Source organism: Jaculus jaculus, chromosome 2 (assembly GCF_020740685.1).
Source record: "Jaculus jaculus isolate mJacJac1 chromosome 2, mJacJac1.mat.Y.cur, whole genome shotgun sequence".
Taxonomy (NCBI): Eukaryota; Metazoa; Chordata; class Mammalia; order Rodentia; family Dipodidae; genus Jaculus; species Jaculus jaculus.
The window spans coordinates 53,548,331-53,568,723 of NC_059103.1; the positions used below are offsets into that span (position 1 = coordinate 53,548,331).

Below are 20,393 nucleotides of genomic sequence, written 5' to 3' on the forward strand. Positions count from 1 at the left end.
ATTTTGTTAAAATAAATTTCTTTATGATTTATTGTTAGCAAATGTCTGATCTGTATATTATTCTATATACTTATATGTCACACAAAAATGTCTTTGGTGAAAAGGGGTCTCAAGTGGAGGAAGTTTAATCAGCCCTGCCATAGCTGTATCTCAGTTTATCAACAATATGCTCAAACACTTAAATTAGCCTACAATTGTGTATCTTGAGAGGGTATCACACTGTGAATCACTAGATCAAAGTTCAAAGAATATTTTGTTGTTTTTGTTGTTGTTGCATCAAAAACTTCTAAGTCTAGCCAGGCATGGTGGTCCACACCTTTAATCCCAGCACTTGGGAGGCCTACATAGGAGGCCAGCCTGAGACTATATAGCGCATTCTAGGTCATTCTCAAACAAAACAAAACAAAACAAAACAAACAAAACAAAACAAAACAAAACAAAACAAAAACTTGTAAGTCAAACCATTCTAAGGCAGAGATAGTCTGTAATTAAAGACTGGCTGCTAGTTTGGAAGTTTGGAAAATAAGTATATAGACCCGCTGTGAAGATGGCTCATTGGGTAAAGTGCTTCCCTCTCAAAGATGGAGGTCCTGTTTGTATCCCAAGCAACCATGTAAAAACCAGATGTGGAGGTGGGGTGCCTGAAATTCCTGAACTGAGGAGGTGGAGGCGGGAGGAACCCTGGGGCTTGTTGGCCCACCAGTCACAAGCTCCGTTCAGCAAGTGACTCTGCCACAAAAACACAAGGTGGATGGGCTGAAGAAATGTCTTAGGTGCCAAACCTAATGATCTGAGTTCAGTTCTCCAGTACCCGTGCAAAGCAAGATGCACAGGTAACCCATGTGTCTGGAGTTCGTTTACAGTGGCTAGAGGCCCTGGTATGTCCATTCTCTCTCTCTCAAATAGCTAAATAAATAAATATTTTTAAAAAGATGGAGAACAAAGATACCCAATGTTTATTTCTGGCCTCCACATACACACACATACATACATGTGCCAGCACATACATGTACACTCATACCCCACACATACCACAGAGGTTTAAAGACTGTAGTTGGTTAGCCTGCAGCAAAACTAATAAAGTACATAATCAGAAAAATGCTATGTGTGAATTAAATTAAACAGACTATTTTTTCCATGTGCATAGTATGTATGGTTGTATACACGTGTGTGTACAGATGTGTGTGCCTCATGCACATGAATGTGCAGGCCAGAGAACTTTGAGTGTCAGTCTTTTTGTTTTGTTTTGTTTTGCTCACCTGAGTGTTTCCTTGAGACAGAGTCTCTTAATGATTCCAGGCTGCAATTTTCACAAGCTCCAGCAATCCTCCAGTCTGCTCCCCACAAGACTGGGGTTTCAGCTGTGCATAGCCATTCTCAGCTCTTCACATGGCTGCTGAGGAGTTGAACTCGGGCAGTCCCACACTGCTTCAGCCCTCATGTTTGCATGGGAGGTGCTTTTAATAGCTGAGCCATTTCTCTATCCCCTTAAACAGGAATTTTCAGAAAATAAAATCTTATGTAGAATCACAATGTAACAATGAAATAATCAATGATAATTTCAATGATAATTTCAGATAGGAAAGTAAAATTAACAGAATCAATAATCTCACATATCAAATTTTGGCATATGACCCATTTTTTTAGACTTTTTTTGTTCATTATTTATTTATTTATTTGAGAGCGACAGAGAAACAGAGAGAGAGAGAGAGAGAGAGAGAGAGAGAGGGAGAGAGACTGGGCGCGCTAGGGCTTCCAGCCACTGCAAACGAACTCCAGACGTGTGTGTGCCTCCTTGTGCATTTGGCTAACGTGGGTCATGGGGAACCAAGCCTCAAACCAGGATCCTTAGGCTTCACGGGCAATCGCTTAACAGCTAAGCCATCTCTCCAGCCCCATATAACCCATTTAAGGAGAGGTTTTAATTAATTTTGGCCCTATTCCCTCCCATTTAAAAAATTGCAATAAAATACATGCAATAAAATTTTTGAGTTTAGCAGTATTAGATATACTTACACGACCTATCTCTGGAATTCTTAACAAAATGAGAACTCTATCTGTTAAAAATAGTAAGCCACCATCTGCCTCTCCCATCCAGTGCCAGGCAGTCTCCAGCCCGCTTTATTTCTAGTGTACCTCAGTATTTACACTTACATACAGCATCACACAGTATTGCTTCTTCTGTGTCTGGCTGGTTTCACTTGTCATAAGATCCTCAAGGTTCATCCATGTTATTGCATGTGTCAAAATTTCCTCCTTTTAAAAAACTGAATATGGCACCATACAAATACATATATCCATCAATAGATATGTGGGTGCGTTCCAACTTTTAGTTATTTTGAATAATATAGCCATCCATAGTGTGTGGACATTTTTATAATAACTTGACTTAGGAGCCCCATTGTGAGCCTCAGGAGTAAGTCCATTGGTTTACATGGGGGTGGGCGGTGGTCACCCAGATGCCTTGCTGGAGGCAGACTTTCAGGGGAGCACATTATGCATTGACACACCTCAAACCACAAGTCAGAATGACTGAAACGCTTAACAAATAAAAAAGGATGTGTCTGTGCCAAATCCTAGATCCCTGGGCCAGAATCCCCTAAGGAAGGATCTGGGCATCTGTCATTTAAAAGCCTCTACAGGTGGCTCAGACTTGCCACTTCTGTGCTGGGCACCAAACAGCCTGGTGGCAAAGAGGGATACATTTGCCTCTTTTCTTTCTCTGGAGTGGGTATTCCCATTCCAGCAATACCATAGGGTATTGTGGTGGTTTGATTCAGGTGTTCCCCCATAAACTTAGGTGTTCTGAATGCTAGGTTCCCAGTTGATGGAGATCTGGGAATTAACACCTCCTGAAGGCAGTGTATTGTTGGGGGCTGGCTTATGGCTGTTATAGCCAGCTCCCCCTTGTTAGTGTTTGGCACACTCTCCTGTTCCTGTTGTCCACCTTATGTGGGCCAGGGGGTGATGTCCACCCTCTGCTCATGCTGTCATTTTCCCCTACCATCGTGGCACTTCCCCTCGAGCCTGTAAGCCAAAAGAAATCGTTTTCCCACAAGCTGCTCTTGGTTTGATTTCTACCAGCAGTGTGAACCTGACTGCAACAGGTATATTTATATATATATATAAAACCCTGTGGGCTCTTCTGAGACACGACAGCCATCCCGGGGTTGTCTGTGAGGAGGACAAGAAAGCTGTTCTTTCTGCGGGGAGCCAGCCTTGGGCTCCCACACACAGTACTGTCACTCAATGGAAGATGGCTCTTGAGCCATTCTGCAAGGGTCCCCAAAGCACTGGGTAGAGGACAAAGGATGTTTTGCAAAACCAGGAGAGAGATGGAACCTAGAACACGGTCACCTCAAGTATGATTAAAGAAGGCGAGGATGCTGAGGGTAGAGGAGACATTTTCTTCGGTGCTGTAGCCACTGGGTAAGTTACATGAGTTCTGGTACCTAACCTCTCATCCATGCAGCCAACCCTATTCCCTCTCTCCCTCTCTCTCTCACACAAAGACATCACAGTAGAAGAGGGACTAATTGGGAAAAAGAAGGGGTTGATTGGGAAAGAGAGGGGAAAGAGATGGTAATGGGAGGTGATTATGATGAAAATACATTATATACATGTATAAAATTTCCAACAAATAATGAAAAGGGGACCTGTACTCCAGGTTGTTTAAAGGCATACATATCTTATTGGATCATTCTCAGGTTCAACAACACGTGTGGTGGTGAGCCCTAAAGCCAGTGTTGACTGGATTGTGACATGTCAGTCCATGCATCTGTCCTTATTTATAGGTTTGTTTTTTTTTATTATAAAGACCTGTAAAGCAGGCAGTGGTACACATTCATTTGAATTTTACAAACCATTAAATGTCAAATAAAAAACTTTTGGAACTGACATATGGTTACCAACTTTCATATTAAGTCAGGACAATGAAAAAGACCTTCTATGGGGCTGGAACTTGCATGCAAAGCCTAAGGACCTGGGTTCAATTCCCCAGCATCCACATAAAGCCAGATGCATAAGGTGACATATGCGCCTGGATTTTGTTTGTAGTGGCTAGAGGCCCTAGAATGCTCATTCTCACTCTCTCAAATATATGTTGCAAACAGACCTTCTATGATCTACTTCATAAGAGAGCTAGTGTAACATTGAAAGGAAGGATAGTTTTAGGATTTGCAACTACAAACTGAGCTTCCATTACAGACCAGCCCTATTGCCCGTGTTTTATGGTTCTGTGGACTGATGAAATGTTTATCACTGATCATCTGTGCAAAGCAAGGCTCCTTTGCCTTGAACACTTCGGGATAGCTATGCCACTTGCAGATGTTAATTTCCTCGGAGAAGTGGTTTCAGGATTTTAAGGAAACTCAAATGCCAAAGTGTCTTGGTATCTTGCCTCAGTTTCCACAATTAATAGATATGTGGTAAGTGCTAGCAACCAGAAACTATCACTGCTCAACAAAGAAGACAGACTGTGGTAAACAGAATCACAGGAACTTGAAGCTGGAAGGATTCTTAGCAATGATCTCATCCTTGCGGTTTCAAACTCTGTGGAGCCGCGGAGCTGCTGCTTGAACCCTTACACCACAATTTTAATTGTTTTAATACCTGAGCTTCTAACTAAGACAGAGTTGATTTAAGTAAGACAAAAAGTTGAATACCACCAATTCAACCCAACTTTAATTTAGAAAGAATGCAGGCTGAAAGAAGCTAAGGTTTTCATGAGACCACCCATTCAGTTGGCAGGGCATGACGACATCTGATACAGTTGGATGTGAAGTGTCCCTTGAAGCCCACGTGGCAAAGTCTTGGTCTTCAGCATGGCACTGTTGGGAAGAACTCCTTGGGGACGTGTCCTTGAGAGGGAGAGGGATAAATGCACCCTGGCCTTTTTTACCATCTGGCCATGGCGCGAGGGGTTGTGCTCCACCATGCACTGTTATCACAGGACTATAAGTAGCAGAGCGAACTGCTCTTTAACTGGAATCGCAGAGACCACGAGCTTCAACAAACCTTCCTTCTTTATAAGTTTCCTTAGGTATTTGTTGCACTGAGGTCACTGCAATATTGTAACTGACAATGTGGAAAGCCTTTGGAGATGGTTTATAGGAGACATTTGAAGAAGCGGGTTAGTTAGCACCACTTCTCATAGTGGGCCGCAGCTCCATATGGATAAGAGTTAAGAGTCACAGGGGCTTCTGTCTAGACTTCCTTGGAAGGCCTAGGAGGCTAGGAAGTCTGTGGCAGAGAAGTTTCTACAAGCAGTTCCTGACAGGGTAAGTGAAGCCAGAGCTGCAATGGAGACCTGAGGAAGAGAGTGATGCCAGTGAGGGACACTGCCAAGCAGATAATGCCAAGCCAGCAAGAGAGGCTATGTGGGCTGCAACCAGCAAAGCCATCAGGGTGCCCTGGATGCCTGACATAGGAACAGAAGGCCTACTGGTGCCCTGTTGGGTTTGGGTCTTCAGTTGGCCTGATCTGTTTTTTATCCCTGTAACCTTACCTTTGGATTAGGAAAGGCCCACGAATGAAGCTGGGAAGCGTGTGTACCTTTCATTCTGTCCCAGCGCTCACAACTGGGCCTGCCTTGCATTTCGGAGACCTTGGACTTGGACTTCTCAGCAGTACTGGAACAATTAAGACTCAGATGCCTAGAGATGGACTAAGTGTATTTTCTCTTGTTAGATGCACTTGAGTAGGGGTGGGTGGGTGGAGGGTAAGATGTTATCTATCCTTCAGATTTTGTGTTCCTTAAATATCAATGTGGTTGACTTGCTTCTAAAGTGGTGCTATTGGGGGGTGGTGGTGGAGTATGGAGGAGTGGTTAGGAAGGCCCCATGGGTCATTTTCAAGTCACAGAGCAGGTGTGCTCTTGAAGGGGACTGTGGGATTTCAGCCCTGTTGTAGTCACCTTCATGTTGTGGGGACAAAGCACCTGACCAAAAGCAGCTGATGAGAGGAAAGGGTTTATTTTGGTTTACAGTCTTGAGGGGAAGCTTCGTGATGGCAGGGAAAGCATGGCATGAGCAGAGACTGGACACCACCTTTGTCACAGCAGGTGAAAAACATTGCAAGAGGGTGAGGTGAGCTCTGGCAAGGAGAAACTGGCTCTCACACCCTCTAAGTCTGCCCCAGTAACACATCACCTCCGGCAAAATTCCACCTCCCAAATTCCCACCATCTGGAGACCAAACATTCAAACACATCAGTTTTTATGGGGGGGGGGGCATCTGATTCAAACCACCACAAACCTCTTTTTTCCCCCTTGCTGTCTGGCCAGTAGTGGTAGTGGTTTTGCTCTGCTATATGCACCTACCATGATGTGCAGCTAAAAGCAACAGGCAATGATCATATACTGGAGGCTCTTAAATCTTAAGCCTAATTAAATCTTTTCTCTTTACAAGTTGATTCCTATTTGTTACAGTAACAGAAAGATGACAAATATAGTTGTCTGTTCCCAGATTCACTAAACCTTACCACCACTTCACTGTAGGAAGCTAAGCCTGGAATCTTCCCTTCTGAAACACTGTTTAGGACACACACTACCTGGTACACTGTTCCTATATGATGCTCATGAGAAACATTTATTTAACTGTTATTTCACAGATATGTAAACTCCACTTTACCCCTGTTTTGAACACCACTGATGTATCTTTATATTTTAAAAATACATTGCTAGAGCTGGAGAGATGGCTTAGTGGTTAAGCGCTTGCCTGTGAAGCCTAAGGACCCTGGTTTGAGGCTCGATTCCCCAGGACCCACGTTAGCCAGATGCACATGCATGCGTCTGGAGTTCGTTTGCAGTGGCGGGAGGCCCTGGCATGCCCATTCTCTCTCTGTCTGCCTCTTTCTCTCTGTCTGTCACTGTCAAATAAATAAATAAAAATAAAAACAACAAAAAAGATCATTTAAAAATACAGAGCTAATATTTGTATGACTCATTTTGTGATTCCAAGGTTATATCCATATAAAACAGTAGCAGAATTGATCTTAGGAAAGGTATACTTCATTGAAGTTCCATTACCTAGTACACAGCTGAGATGAAGTAGTGTCTGCTCACTCAGAGCTCCATCCATTGACCACATAGCTAGCTGACATCTACATGTGCAATCTACCGCAGCTGCACAGTACATTTGACTTTTCAGAAAGCCACTCAGTGGTGAAATGTAGCTCTTGAGAAGTTTGGATTCACCTCAGATGCAGAAGCAGAGCCACCAACTATGTCTACACAGCCTGAAGAAGTGCTCTTCAAACTGTGGTTCTCATTATCTGTGGGCCATGTTATCAATTCAATGTTATGAAAGCATTCACACATGTGTGCAAAAGCATTCACACACAGATAAATACACATATACCCTAGGGAAAACAGCAAAGCAGGCTTCAAGGCAAATATTATTTCATAAACAAATTTTATTTTAATCATATATATATGCAAGAACACATAAATACTGGGTCGTCATATAAAAATATAGCTCAAACTTCTCTAAGGCAAAATGTTGCTCTAATGAGAAACCTTGGCTATTGAGTCCATTAAGAAATTTTTTTCCCACTTCTGAGCCAGGTTTTCTTACAACGGTTTCTGAACAACCTGCTTCACTTCCACTTTCTGGATGGCCGCTCCCTTGTCATAGCCCTGCCAGCTTTATCCAAGGGAAATTCGCAACAGCGCATGTGAACGTGGACCAGTCCAGCCTGAGGCCCTGCCTTCCCTGTTTTAGGGGCTGCATAGACATGAATCTTTACGGACAAGACCTGCTTCCTTCACCTGTGCAGCTAGAACCTGGCAGCTGAATGTTTCCAAATTCAACATTGAGCACATTTCAGATTGGGTATAAATGATATCAACAAAATGTTTCCAATAAAGTCAAATGTCTACTCATTTCCTACTACTTATGAAATACAAAGTGACCTTGCAAAGCTTTATTTGTATTGATTAAATCACAGTACCTATAGAAAAAGCTGAGGTGTTGGTATTGTGTCTAATGGTAATAAATCTATTATTTTAATATCTCACAGACTTACACATTAACTCTTGGTTCTTAGCTTATTTTATTATTATTTTTAGCTTATTTTATTATTATTAATTATTTTATTATTTTGTCATAAATTTTATACTAATTACAACTTTTTGTGTTTGTGCATGAGTATGTCTGTGTGCATGGAGGCCAGAGGTTGACGTTGGGTGCCTTCCTCATTGACTGTCTACCTTATTTATTGAGGCAGTTTCTGACCTGAACTCAGAGCTCAGCAATTTTGCTAGTCTAGACAGCCAGTGTGCCCAGGGGATTCTGTCTCTTTCTTGAGTGCTGGGGTTACAGGTGGGTCACCCATAGCCTTCTGGCATTTACATGGGTGCTCATGTTCATGTGGCAAGGGCTTTATCAAATGAGCTATCACTCCAGCCCCTAATTGCCACTTTTATCTATAATGATTTAATGGTAATAGCACATGATTGATATAAAGCGGGGAGAAAACAGTAACTTTCCAAGCTAAGAAAGACACATCAATGTTTGGGTGATTGGGGGCATGGTGTGGCCTCAGATTAAATGGGACTTGGAAGTGTGAACTGAAGCTTTTTGAAAATGGAAGGATACTCCATGCTGGACTGATCCAAACCTCCTTATGTGCATCCTAAAATGGATGCACATAAGTACACAGTCAGAAAGAATCTTTTCCATTTTATGACATAGGTTATTCTGTAATTCATTTTTAAGATATCAAGTCACGTATTAAGGAACGAAACCCCATGATTACATTTTAGACTGTAAAAAACACTTGAGCAGCCATTTAACAAAAATAGGTAGCTGGGTGTGGTGGCATACGCCTTTAATCGCAGCACTCAGGAGCAGAGGTAGGAGGATTGCCGTGAGTCGGAGGCCAGCCTGAGAATTCCAGGTCAGCTTGGGCTAGAGCAAGGCCCTACCTCAAAAAACCAACAAGGACGACGACAGAAGGTGTTTACAACTGAGGGTAACACACACAGCACAAAAATTACTGCTGGCGTAGATCACAGACCCTGGGTAGGGTACTTCACTGATGGCTCCTGTGCTCCTCACCACTGGCTGTGCTGTCATCAGTATGATCCCAGTCGAATGGCTTCCACAAAAACTTATCATTTGACTTCCACAGAGATGTTTCCAGCTCTTCTTTACTGCGGGAAGATGCAGTGCTGGGTGCTCTTTCACACAGTGTTTCTATTGTGGCCAAGTCAGTGAATTTACTAAGATTGTCATCACTCTGTTCATTCAAGATGTCCCAGAAATCTTTTGGTCTCTGTTTTGCTTTTGCCACTGGTTCTGAAAGAACTCTCTTTGGTAGTTGTGTGGGACTATTCCTGTGACTTTTAAAGAGGTCATCAAGAATAGAGGTGTCACCAAGTAAGCCTTCCACAGAAGCAGTTTTTAATGCTGGGTTTTCTAGCTTTTTGTTCTCCAGTTTGAAAAGGGGTGTGTTTCTTAAAATGCCTGTGCTTGTGAGGGCCTGCTGGTCTTCCATGGAGTTTTCCAACTTCCTCTCCTGGGCCTCAGACTTGCCAGTGAGAGAGTCAGGAGCCACAGTACCTGTGGGGATACGGCTGTTTTTCCCACTAACAATCTCTCCAGGAGAGCTTACAGGTGAGGTGTTAGTTTCTGTGTCACCAGAAAGTACCTCATCCCCACGGAAACTATGATTCTGATGTTTAACTGATTTTCCTTTATGTACTTTTGGGCTGCAAATCTGAGAATTTTTGTTGGTAGAATCATTAAGTGACAATGTTTTAGAATTGGGCAGCCTTTTTTTCATACGACATTCTTTGTTTTCAGAAGTATTCCTGACTTTTTCTCCTTCCTTGTGGGCAGACTTGATAAACTCTGAAGTGAAATCTTCAAAAAGTTCTTTCAGCTCTGGGTACTGAGAAACATAAAAGTCTTTCAGCATTCCCTGCCGTTCTTCTGAGGGGGCATCCACTACTTGTTTTGCAAATTCCTTTGCAGAAGACAAGTTGTAGTAAGAGGCCATTTCTTCAAACTGTTTTCTAGAGAAAATGAATAAAATGTGATTATTTTTTATTATTTACTCATTTCTTTGTTTATTGTAGTATTAAAGTTCAAATCCAAGGATTCACATATGCTAGTTGAGTGCTCTGCCACTGAGCTACGTCCTTATCTCTACATTTTATTTTTAAAGAGCTTGTGAGCATTGGTAGGAAATGCAGAGGCAAAGCAGTGTAGCTTTTTTCCTTTAACATGTGTTGGCTTAAGTAAATAGAATGCACTTTATCCTATGAGTGTGGCCTCTTTCTTTATGCTACCAGAAAAATATCTTTTTGCTCATGAAATCATCAGCTTTTTGGGTTACTCTGATTTATACTCCCAGGTTTTCCTAGGAATTATGGGCTCCTAGCATGCGACTCCTCCAGTAAACCAATTTATGGCTGACATGAGAATCATAATTTTTATGATCTACATTTGAAAAATCTGTATTACATTTAAGGTCTATGAAATAATGTTAAAGAATAAAGTTTAATGAGAAGAAAATAGAAAATTCTGAAAAATTAAAATGGAGAATTTTCTCTCTCTTTTCCTTCTTTCAAAAATATAACAGAAATTTCACATGCCTTGTGATGAGCTTAAAATAAAGCTTTAAAATGATTCCTGTTCCCCAAATGATCTAACATTAGCACAGATGGTGAAACTTAGAAGTGAGGAGCTGTTTGCTGGGTACAGTGGTATATACCAGTATTCCAAGCACTCTGCAAACTGAAGTAGGAGGAGTTTCAAGCAATGTGGGCTACAGAGGGCTCAAAACAAAACACATAAACAATCAAAAGAGGAGAAGATATATTTGGAGTAGATTTAGTCTTAGTATAAGATACTCACAAAAGATCTTATATGTGCATATGAGGAAAATTGGCCTTCTGGAACACTGATAAGGTGGAGGCAGAAAATAACTTAGGTACCTTGAACAGACTTCAGCTTTCCTCAGGTGAAAGGACTACAGTATGAATTGCAACTAATCCCCCAAGTTGTGTGTGACAATACTTGGAAATAGGCCCTTTAGCTTCCACTAAGTGTGAAAAAGGTCATCAGGTAGTAGTCATAGGATTACTACTTTTATATGAAGGGGGGCCAGAATAGCAGCTCAAGGGTGTTATTAAAAGTCCTAGTTTTGCACCAGGCATGGTGGTGCATGCCTGTACATGGGAGATGGAGGCAGAAGAATCAGCAGCTCACGGACATCCTCTGCAACAGAGTCTGAAGTCAGCCTGGGCTATGTGAGACTTTCTCAATCCCAAGCAAAAAGGTTCCAGTTTTCATGCACACAAACCGATAACACTATTTTACTATTTCATTAATATTTTCCCATATGCCTCTCCGTTAAGTCCCCTCTCTTTCTCTCTGCCAAGTGAGGACACAGTAAAAAGGCAGACTACCCCACAAGCTGGGAGGAAGGCCCTCACCAAAAATTGAACTGGCTAACACCTTGACCTTGGACTCCCTAGATGCTAGCACTGTGAGCAGTGAATTTCCATTGTTTAAACCACCATCTGTAGCTGTCAGAACAGCCCAGGTGGACTAAGATGGGGGACTGCTTTGTTGATGCTGAGTTTGGGCTGTATGCCAAGAGAGCCGGATGTAAATACTTCTTTAAACAAAAGCCATCAATGGGGACTGTAACATATAATTAAAAGCCATAACATCATAGAATTATATTTGAGTTTTATATGCTAGTTCCTTCAGCATTCCCACACTGATTCAGTGACGTTTCAGAGTCCTGTTCTATGCTAGGTGCTGCCGAATACAGTACACAGCAGGGAAGAAGACCCAGCTCCCAGCTTCAAGGAGCTCAGTCCAGCTGGAGGAGACAGAAGCAAAAGCATTGAGCAGGACAGTGCTGACAAGGCTCATGGTGGAGGTGGTCCGTTTAGGCCTTGATGTTCATAGAGGGTGAATGCTGGTGAGCAAGGTACGTAGGGACGGCTTCTCCCATCATACAGGTAAGGATGAGCAAGAAAGCCTTCACATGCCCAGGCCCAGTTCTAAGAGGATCTGGAACATATCAAGGTGACAAGGCTGGATTTTATCCCATGTACAACAGAGGATCCTTAGGGTAAAAATTTTAGCATATATAAGTGGGAGCTTTAATGCCCTCTTTTGTTTCTGCCACACAGGCCAAGCTATATAAAGTTCGTGTTTCCTTTGATTTTAGTAGCTGTCTGTAATACATGAACACTTGTGGCTTCAGATGAGTTCTGCAGCTTTTAGTACTCACCAGCATCCCATTAATGTTCCAAGTCTAGGCACACCACGCCTGATCATCAGCCAGGCCTACCTCCAGCAGAATACTTAATTCTGTAAACATAAGCTCCCTAATTTCTGCCCTAGAAATTGCCAATGTTCTTGTTGGAAAGCAAGCATATTCTTAAAAGGTTCCAGTTTTCACTTCAAATGAAGTAATAAGTATTATTATTTTGTTTATTAATCATCTCCAAATCCACTTTCCTGGCCTTTCTAATAAATGTTTATGCTTATAAAGATTTAGTGACTGGCAGGGTTTGAAGTGATGTCTTTTATTTATCCAAGACTTGGTGATGTCTCGGCAGCTACCCAAGTAACTTCACCTCTGCTGTGCTGAAACTATAACCTCATATGTGACCCTGCCGCCTGCTGCCCTGGCTTCAAACCCTACTTAACCTGAGGAGTCTGCAAGTAAACTGAACCACATGGCCGCCACCCACAGGATGGGTAATGACGATCACTCACTTTATGTTTTCCAACTCACCTTCCTAATTCTGCTACCTTAAAAGGATTTTCTCTAAGCATTTAACAAAATGCAAAGTGTAACCAGAGCAGAAGTTAACCACTTTTGTGAGAAAAAAACCAAACAAACAGCAAACTAGTGAAGCCTTAGGGAAAGGGGGAGAGAAAGGAAATCAAAATAGGCCTCCCTAAAAAAAAAAAATAAATAAATAAATAAAAATAAAAAATAGGCCTCCTTTAGCAAAGGTACAAAAGTCGTCATGCATCATGGATGACACTCCAAAGTATCTCTCCTGCTCTGGAGGAGCAGCTGCAGCAGAGCTGACATCATCTTTTGCCTACACTTTCTGAGGACGGCCAGGGCTGAATGTCCCATGTCATATGGCTGAGCAACATGTGCCCCTGACACTGACTAGGAAGGCTGGCAAAAATTAGAGGTGTGACGGGTGGAGAGATGGCTTAGCGGTTAAGCGCTTGCCTGTGAAGCCTAAGGACCTCGGTTCGAGGCTCGGTTCCCCAGGTCCCACGTTAGCCAGATGCACAAGGGGGCGCACGTGTCTGGAGTTCGTTTGCAGAGGCTGGAAGCCCTGGCGCGCCCATTCCCTCTCTCCCTCTTATCTGTCTTTCTCTCTGTGTCTGTCACTCTCAAATAAATAAAATTATTAAAAAAAAAAATTAGAGGTGTCAGCAGCTTAGGTAATGACCTGAACCAGATCCTGACATTCTAATATTAGATATGATGGCCATTTTCAATTATGAAACATTGATTCTGTAGATTGGCTAGAGAAAAATAAATAAATAAAAGAAGGCAAAAATTAGCCATTGCTATACTTTATTTATTCAAAAAGATTTTATTTATTCATTTGAGAGAAAGAGGAGGGATGGAGGAGGAGAGAGCAAGAGAAGAAAGAGTGGGCATGCCAGGGCCTCCAGCCACTTCAAATGAACTCCAGATGCATGTGCCATGCATGTGGGTAATCAAACTCGGGTCCTTAAGCTTTGTAGGTAAGCACCTTTTGCTGAGCCATCTCTCCAGCCCCCACTTTCTTTTTTTTAAGACACACATTGCTAGCAGGGGCACAGACACATGTGTTCCTCACATGTATATGGCCAGCCTCCAGCAAAATGACTGCCCACAGTGAAAAGGCACATGCTGCAGAAGTCCCTGCAAATCCGCCCATGGGGAGATGTGCTGCTGTGCTGTGTAGAGCAGTGCTTGCCTTTGGGTGCCTGCCTGGGAGTTGCTAACATCCCAGGAAGGATTTTGAACCCAAGAACCAGCATCTCCAGAGGTCTTTAGTCATTGTCAAGGGCCATGCTCTTAGTCATTGTCAAGGGCCAAGCTGGAGTGCATGAAGACTGAATTCAAGGGTCTGGAAGTTGTGGAGTGATAGTGGCCTTGGGAATAGCAGGCTGCTGTTAAATTGGGGTGGGCCAGGTTTTGAGTGAGACACCCACACATGGATATTGATGCTACCAAGAATGAGGGTGGGAGGTGCCATGGAAAGCAGTATTAATGCAGGGCTTAGAGTGCCCAGCACAGGATCAGGGGATGGCTGGGTTTTATAAAGCCCCATTAGCATGGAAGCCTAGAGCAGCAAGCAAGCTGAAGGGTGCTCATGAAGGAGTGATGACGAAGACGACCCTGAGCTGGGAGAGGCGGACTTGTAGTGAGCAAGCAGGAGCAAGGGAGCACTTGTCAAGGTCAAAGGTGTCAGTGCAGGGGCAGCGAAGTGTACTGAGTAAAATCTACATGATGCACAGTGGCTTCTGTAAGTTGATGGTTTTAACTCTTGATTCTCTGAGGAAATACTACCACACTGGTGCCCTGTTTGTCCCTTCTCTTCCAATGCCTCTCAAAGACTAGAATGGAATATTGTAGGCACTGTCCTCTCCTCACTCTAAGATGCCATTCTTTCTGCATTCACTTCCCTGTATGACGTCCCAACTCCCGAGCTTTCCTCAACACACAAATAGGTTATCTTCCCACCCATGAGCCCACAATGGCTGGCAGCTCTGGTGCCTTTGCATGTTCATAAGGAGCTACTCCCTGCTGGTTCCCTGTCTGGTGCCTGCCTACTGACAGGCAGACTGCTAGTTCCCAGTACCTGCTTCCTGCTGCCCACTCTACTTCATCTGCCTGTAGCATTTGTCAGTGGCTAAAGGGCCAAGTCTATGAAACTCCCACTTCTCTAGGACTTTAGGACCCTGTGCCTTCTGCCCCCAAAACCACTCTGCTGACCCTGTAGGAAGAGCTACTGCCTCCAGGCTCTGTCCAGCCACCTTTTTCCATGCTCTGATCCCTGTGATTCCAAAATACATTTCTACTCTCTATGCTGATGACTCCAATTCCCAATGTCTACCTAATATCCGCAGAGCCTCAAGCTTAACATAAGCAAAGGACAATTCTTGATTTCATTTCATTCCAAACTTCCCTCCTATTTTCCCCATCTAGGAACTTCATTTTGCTGCTCCAGATACAGGTTAGGACCATGTATGCTCTTTTTCCTCCTGGAACTGGCCATCAGCCTCCCTCCATCTGGCTCTATCCTCAAGGCAATCATTCTAGAGCCAACTGCCACCACCTGGTTCTTCCTCCTCTCCCCTCTCCACATTGCTTCCTTCTTTCAAACGAAGATGGGAAGTCTTTACAAGCACATGCCAGGTCTTCTAAACAGCTTCTCTGCATCTGAAACCAAGTTCGAGTTCCTCCCAGTGCAAATGCTGACCTGCTTCAGCACCACCTATGTCCTATCTTCAGCTCAAGCCACTGGCTGGTTTACAAATCCATCAGACTTCTCTTCCTGGAGTCACCAAACCTCTTCCCTCCCCAGGGATGCTCTTACGCTGCCTCCACTGTTCAAGTCTCAACTTCCGCGCCACCTGGGAAGGCGGTCTTACCCTGCCATCTTATTTTTCTCTACCAAAGCAGTGTAGCAGTGTGTTCCTTTCTGTCTTGTCCCATGCCACTTTATATTTATCTTTTTTTTTTTTTTAGTTTTGGAATCTTATGATGTGATGTCAACCCTTAACCTGGTAGTGCACTAAGATCTCTACCTCTGCCTCTATTGATGCTATATATCTAACAAGTTGATGAGCGGAGCATAAATGTTATTTGTTTATTTATTATTTAGTTATTTAGATATAGGGTCTCATATATCATTGGCTGGCCTCAAATTTTCTTTTTCTTTTTAATATTTTATTTATTTATTTGAGAGAAAGAGGCGGGGGGGGGGAGAGGAAGAGGGAGAGAATGGATGCATCAGGGCCTCCAGCCACTGCAGACAACTCCAGACGCATGCGGCCCCTTGTTCATCTGGTGTACAGGTGCTGGAGAGTAGAATGGGGATACTTTGGCTTTGCATGCAAATGCTTTAACTGCTAAGCCATCTGTCCAGCCTATGGCCTCAAATTTTCTACATAGCCAAGGATGACCATGAATTTTGATCCTCAAGCTTTCACCTCTGGAGTGATGGAGTTACAGGCATGTGTCACCACACCTGATTTTATGCAGTGCTGGGACTGAACTTATCCAAGTACTCTGCCAACTAAACCAGATCTCTGGCCCTGTCATTTCTTTTTATATAATTATTTCATCTAAAAAATTTTTATTCAGGAATTGATGTTCTAAAAATGTCTGAAAATAAAGTCGGGCATGGTGGCACTTGTCTGTAATCTCAGCACTCAGGAAACTGAACAGGAAAAGTACAAGTCTGAGGTCAGCTTGGAGTTTCAGCAAGTTCCAAGAGAGCCTGGGCTAATGAATAGAGAAGCCAAACCTATCTTAAAAACAAAGCACACCTAAAGCATTTTAAATTTATTTAAAAATAGAATAATTTAGCAGGGCATGGTGGCACATACCTTTAATCCTAGTACTTGGGAGGCAAAGGAGGAGGATAGCCTTGAGTTCAAGGACAGCCTGAGACTCCATAGTGAATTCCAGGTCAGCCTGGGCTAGAGTGAGACCCTACCTCAAAAAACTAAAATATATACATACATATATGTATATGTATGTATATTTATATGCATATATATGTGTATATATATAATTATATATAATATATACATACATACATATACATATATATATGAATTCATGTTTTTCTCAAAATTCAGATGAGGCATAGTGATGTTTTGAACAACTTACACACTTTACGAAGAGGCTCTATCTCTTCTGAGGATCGGTCCTGTCTGGTGTGGGTGCCGACTTACCTGCGGACTCCTTTCGGTGTTTCTCCGACAATGAAGGTGGTCTGGCTGGTGCGGAAGACTGCTTTCTTCTTCTGCTGTACTGGGTGAGGAACGCAGAGAGGAGAGGGCAAGCTTCCTTCAGGGGGCAGCTGTTCTCTCTCTGCAGGTTTTACTGCATTTGCATTCACTTTCTTTTTAAATGTCTGAAAATGAAAGTGTACACTAAGCTTTAAAAAAGTAAGTTTTGGTCCAAAGGATGTCAAATCTTTTTCAATACACACTTTATAAGAACGTAGATCGCATTATCCAATAGAAATAATGAGGATTAAAATAGAGAAATGTGATATTTCTACTGTCAGGACTGTGGGCATACCAATGTACATGCTGGCAGATCCTACACCACAGCTCAAAACCAATGATTAAATATCTGAAGGCAGAAAAGTGTTCTCTCTACACTTGATGTGGTGGCTGTAATCCAGGACTTAGGAGGTGGAGGCAGGAGGATCCAGTCTCAGGATTGCATGGGCTATATGAGACCCTGCCTCAAAAACCAAATCAAACCAAACAAAACCTCTTCATTGGAGGATCTTTTTTGTTTTTTGGAAAGCTGTGAGAACTGAGGACAACCACAGTCTGCCAACAAGACAAGAACAGACAGCTGACGCCCTGCAGGAGATGAAGCACCCTCACACAACAGCCAGGGCTGGGGAAAGCACAGAGGAACCGGCGAGATGAGCAAGAGCGCTGCTGCCGCAGAAAGCCGGACAACCTGCGCCTGGGTGACACAGGCAAACAATGAGGCTGCTCTAATGCACCACAGCAGAACTCCAGAAGCTGCTGAGAGCTCAACACCAAAGTAGAATTACAGCACACCCACTAAGGCTCGGGAGGTCTGTGGAAGAGGGAGGGAAATGAATATAAGAGCCACAGGGTGGGAAGGAATATCCAGACATAGCCTTCCATGCAATGACAGGCTTCTGTTCTCATGACCAACAACTCTATGGTGAACACCAGCAATCTCACTAGGGAGGGCCCTCAGTGGAATGGGAAAAGGGAGGAGGGAAATGATGGTACCAATCTATGATGTGTCCACACAAAGTTTCTACTTAATAATAAAAAAAAACTTTAAAAATATTTTAAAGCAGTCATTTACTAAGTCAATTACTAAGCAGTCAGTAATTCAGTTATTTAATTTTATACATGTATACAAATTTATAAAACAAAATAATCCTATGTGACAAAAAACCAGTTTCATAAATCCTTCATTTGAACCTTTGTTGAGCTGAAGAATATTTAGTACTTCAAATATATTACTTACAGTTTAAAAATTATGGATGGAATCAAATTTATTTTACAAACTAAGTGCTGTTTGTTTAACATGAACTGACCTCAAATTATGGATCAACAAAGCTATTGTATGCTTCTGATTTCGTTGACAAGCATGAGTAGGTGGAAAGTCCTCAATCCATTCCCAAAGAAAAATAGCAGGTACAAGTTAACCATGAAATTATATCTGAGCTCAAAAGCAAGAAAGCAGATTCTCCAGCTGTCAAAAACAAAGAAACAACACAGAGGTGGGTGGGAGACGGCCACAGGTTAGCATGTGAGATTAGTGTGCAGGACCCATACGTAGAGGAGAGATGGAAAAGACTTAATGCTCTGAAATGAAAACCAAAGGCAGGGAACTCAGGAGATGACTCTGGTTGAAGGTGCTTGCATGAAAAGCCTGCTGAGTGGAGTTCAATTCCCCAGCACATGTGTAAAGCCAGCTGAAAAAAGTGGCACATCTGTCTGGTATTTGTTTGCAGCAGTGGCAAGAGACCCTGGAATGTGCACACACATATACATGCACATGTGAGCAAAAAACCCAGCAGGGCTGGGGATGTAGCTCAGGAAGTGTTTGCCTAGTACGCACAAGGCCCTCGGCTCAATACACAGTGGTGGCACTGACAGCAGCAATAATGAATAGAACGGCTGGATACAGGACAGAGAAGGCTACATTCCTGTTGTAGACAGAAACAACCACTGGAGAGAAAATAGAATGCCCAGCTGGTATCATTTATGAAATCTGATTTTGTACCTCCTGGGTGGTATGGAAAAATGTAGGCTGAAAATCAACATTGGCCAAGAAAACCATTTATCCCAATGAGGGGCGAATATCAAAACATACTATAGGAAGACTTGCATCATCCAAAAGTGCTCACAAGTCCAATGGGAGAAAGAGAGTTTAGACAAAATACAAAGAACATACCACCCACTACCATGAAGCTGGGCAAATAAAGCAAATATAAGAACTCACATCTGAGGAGTGATAAGGAGTAAGGCAACCTGAATGGGACTTTAAATCTTTACCGTATCTGGAAAGATGAAGGAAGCAAACAGAATCCACCAGCAAGAACTAGGGATTGCTCCCAGCATGCAGGTGGCAGAGGTAGGAGGATCACTGTAAGTTCAAGGCCAGCCTCAAACTACATAGTGAATTCCACATTAGCCTGGGGTAGAATGAGACCCTACTTAAAAAAAAAAAAAAGAAGATTGATAGTTTTAAAGTAAACTACAAACAGCTTACTATGTGAGTTAAGCAGCAGGATAAACAATCCTGCAATGATAGCTGATGAACTGGAAGAAGAGAGGTTTTTTTTTTTTTTTTTTTTTTTTTTGTTCTAAAAAAAGAAAACAAGAGATGGAAGACAGAAAATTTTTCCAAATGCAAAAAGGAGAGAACAGAGAAAAGTAAGAGATAATGCCAATGAGGTAAAGGCAGAGATCAAAGGAGGCAAGAAACTTCAAAGGAAGAGAGGGTCTAAGAAGATGGTTCAGTGGATGAAACTCTTGCTGCACAGCCGTGGATGAAACTCTTGCTGCACAGCCCGAGTGCATGAGTCTGGATCCTCAGCATGCATGTAGAAAGCCCGAAGCTTGTGGACCAGTCAATTGGGAAACTAAAGCAGCGAGCAAGGAAAATGCAAGACCCTGTCTCAAATGAGGTAAAGGGGAGGACTGCCACTCAAAGTTGTCCTCCAAGCTGTGCACACACAAGCACACTGAAATATAGCGGTAATAAAAACTTTGAAAAAGGGAGAGGAGATTTTTAGATTACGGATCAAGGGAACATTCTAAGAACTACCAGAAAGAAATATATCGACAAGGAAATGACAAACACCAGGCTTCTCATAGCACCAGAACATAGTGGGATAGTATCTTCAAAATACACAGAAAGTTACAAACCCACTTTGACTATTACTTAAGAAAGTTTCAAGCCAGGAACCTGGGGCATGCATGCATACATACATACACACACACACACACACACACACACACACACACACACACACATATATATATATATATATATATAGTTCCTATCACTTGGAAGGCAGAAACAGGATTGACAGTTCAAGGCTAGTCTGGACAAAACAGTGAAAGCCCCTCTTTAAAATGCAGAAAGAGGGCTGGAGA

General features: G+C 42.7%; 1 protein-coding gene across 3 annotated transcripts in view; it reads right to left on the reverse strand.

The window, feature by feature from the left end:
• Window positions 1-7,395: 7,395 nt before the first annotated feature.
• The window catches only part of Ercc6l2 (ERCC excision repair 6 like 2), a 114,802-nt gene continuing 101,804 nt past the window's right edge, over window positions 7,396-20,393 (reverse strand). For all 3 annotated transcript variants that reach the window (XM_045142786.1, XM_045142784.1, XM_045142785.1), the window contains 2 exons: window positions 16,956-17,137; window positions 7,396-10,018 (listed from right to left, as the gene is read on the reverse strand). In XM_045142786.1, coding sequence (XP_044998721.1) covers window positions 9,034-10,018; window positions 16,956-17,137 — 1,167 coding nt within the window. In that variant the 3' untranslated portion in view covers window positions 7,396-9,033. The remainder of the gene's footprint in view (window positions 10,019-16,955; window positions 17,138-20,393) is intronic.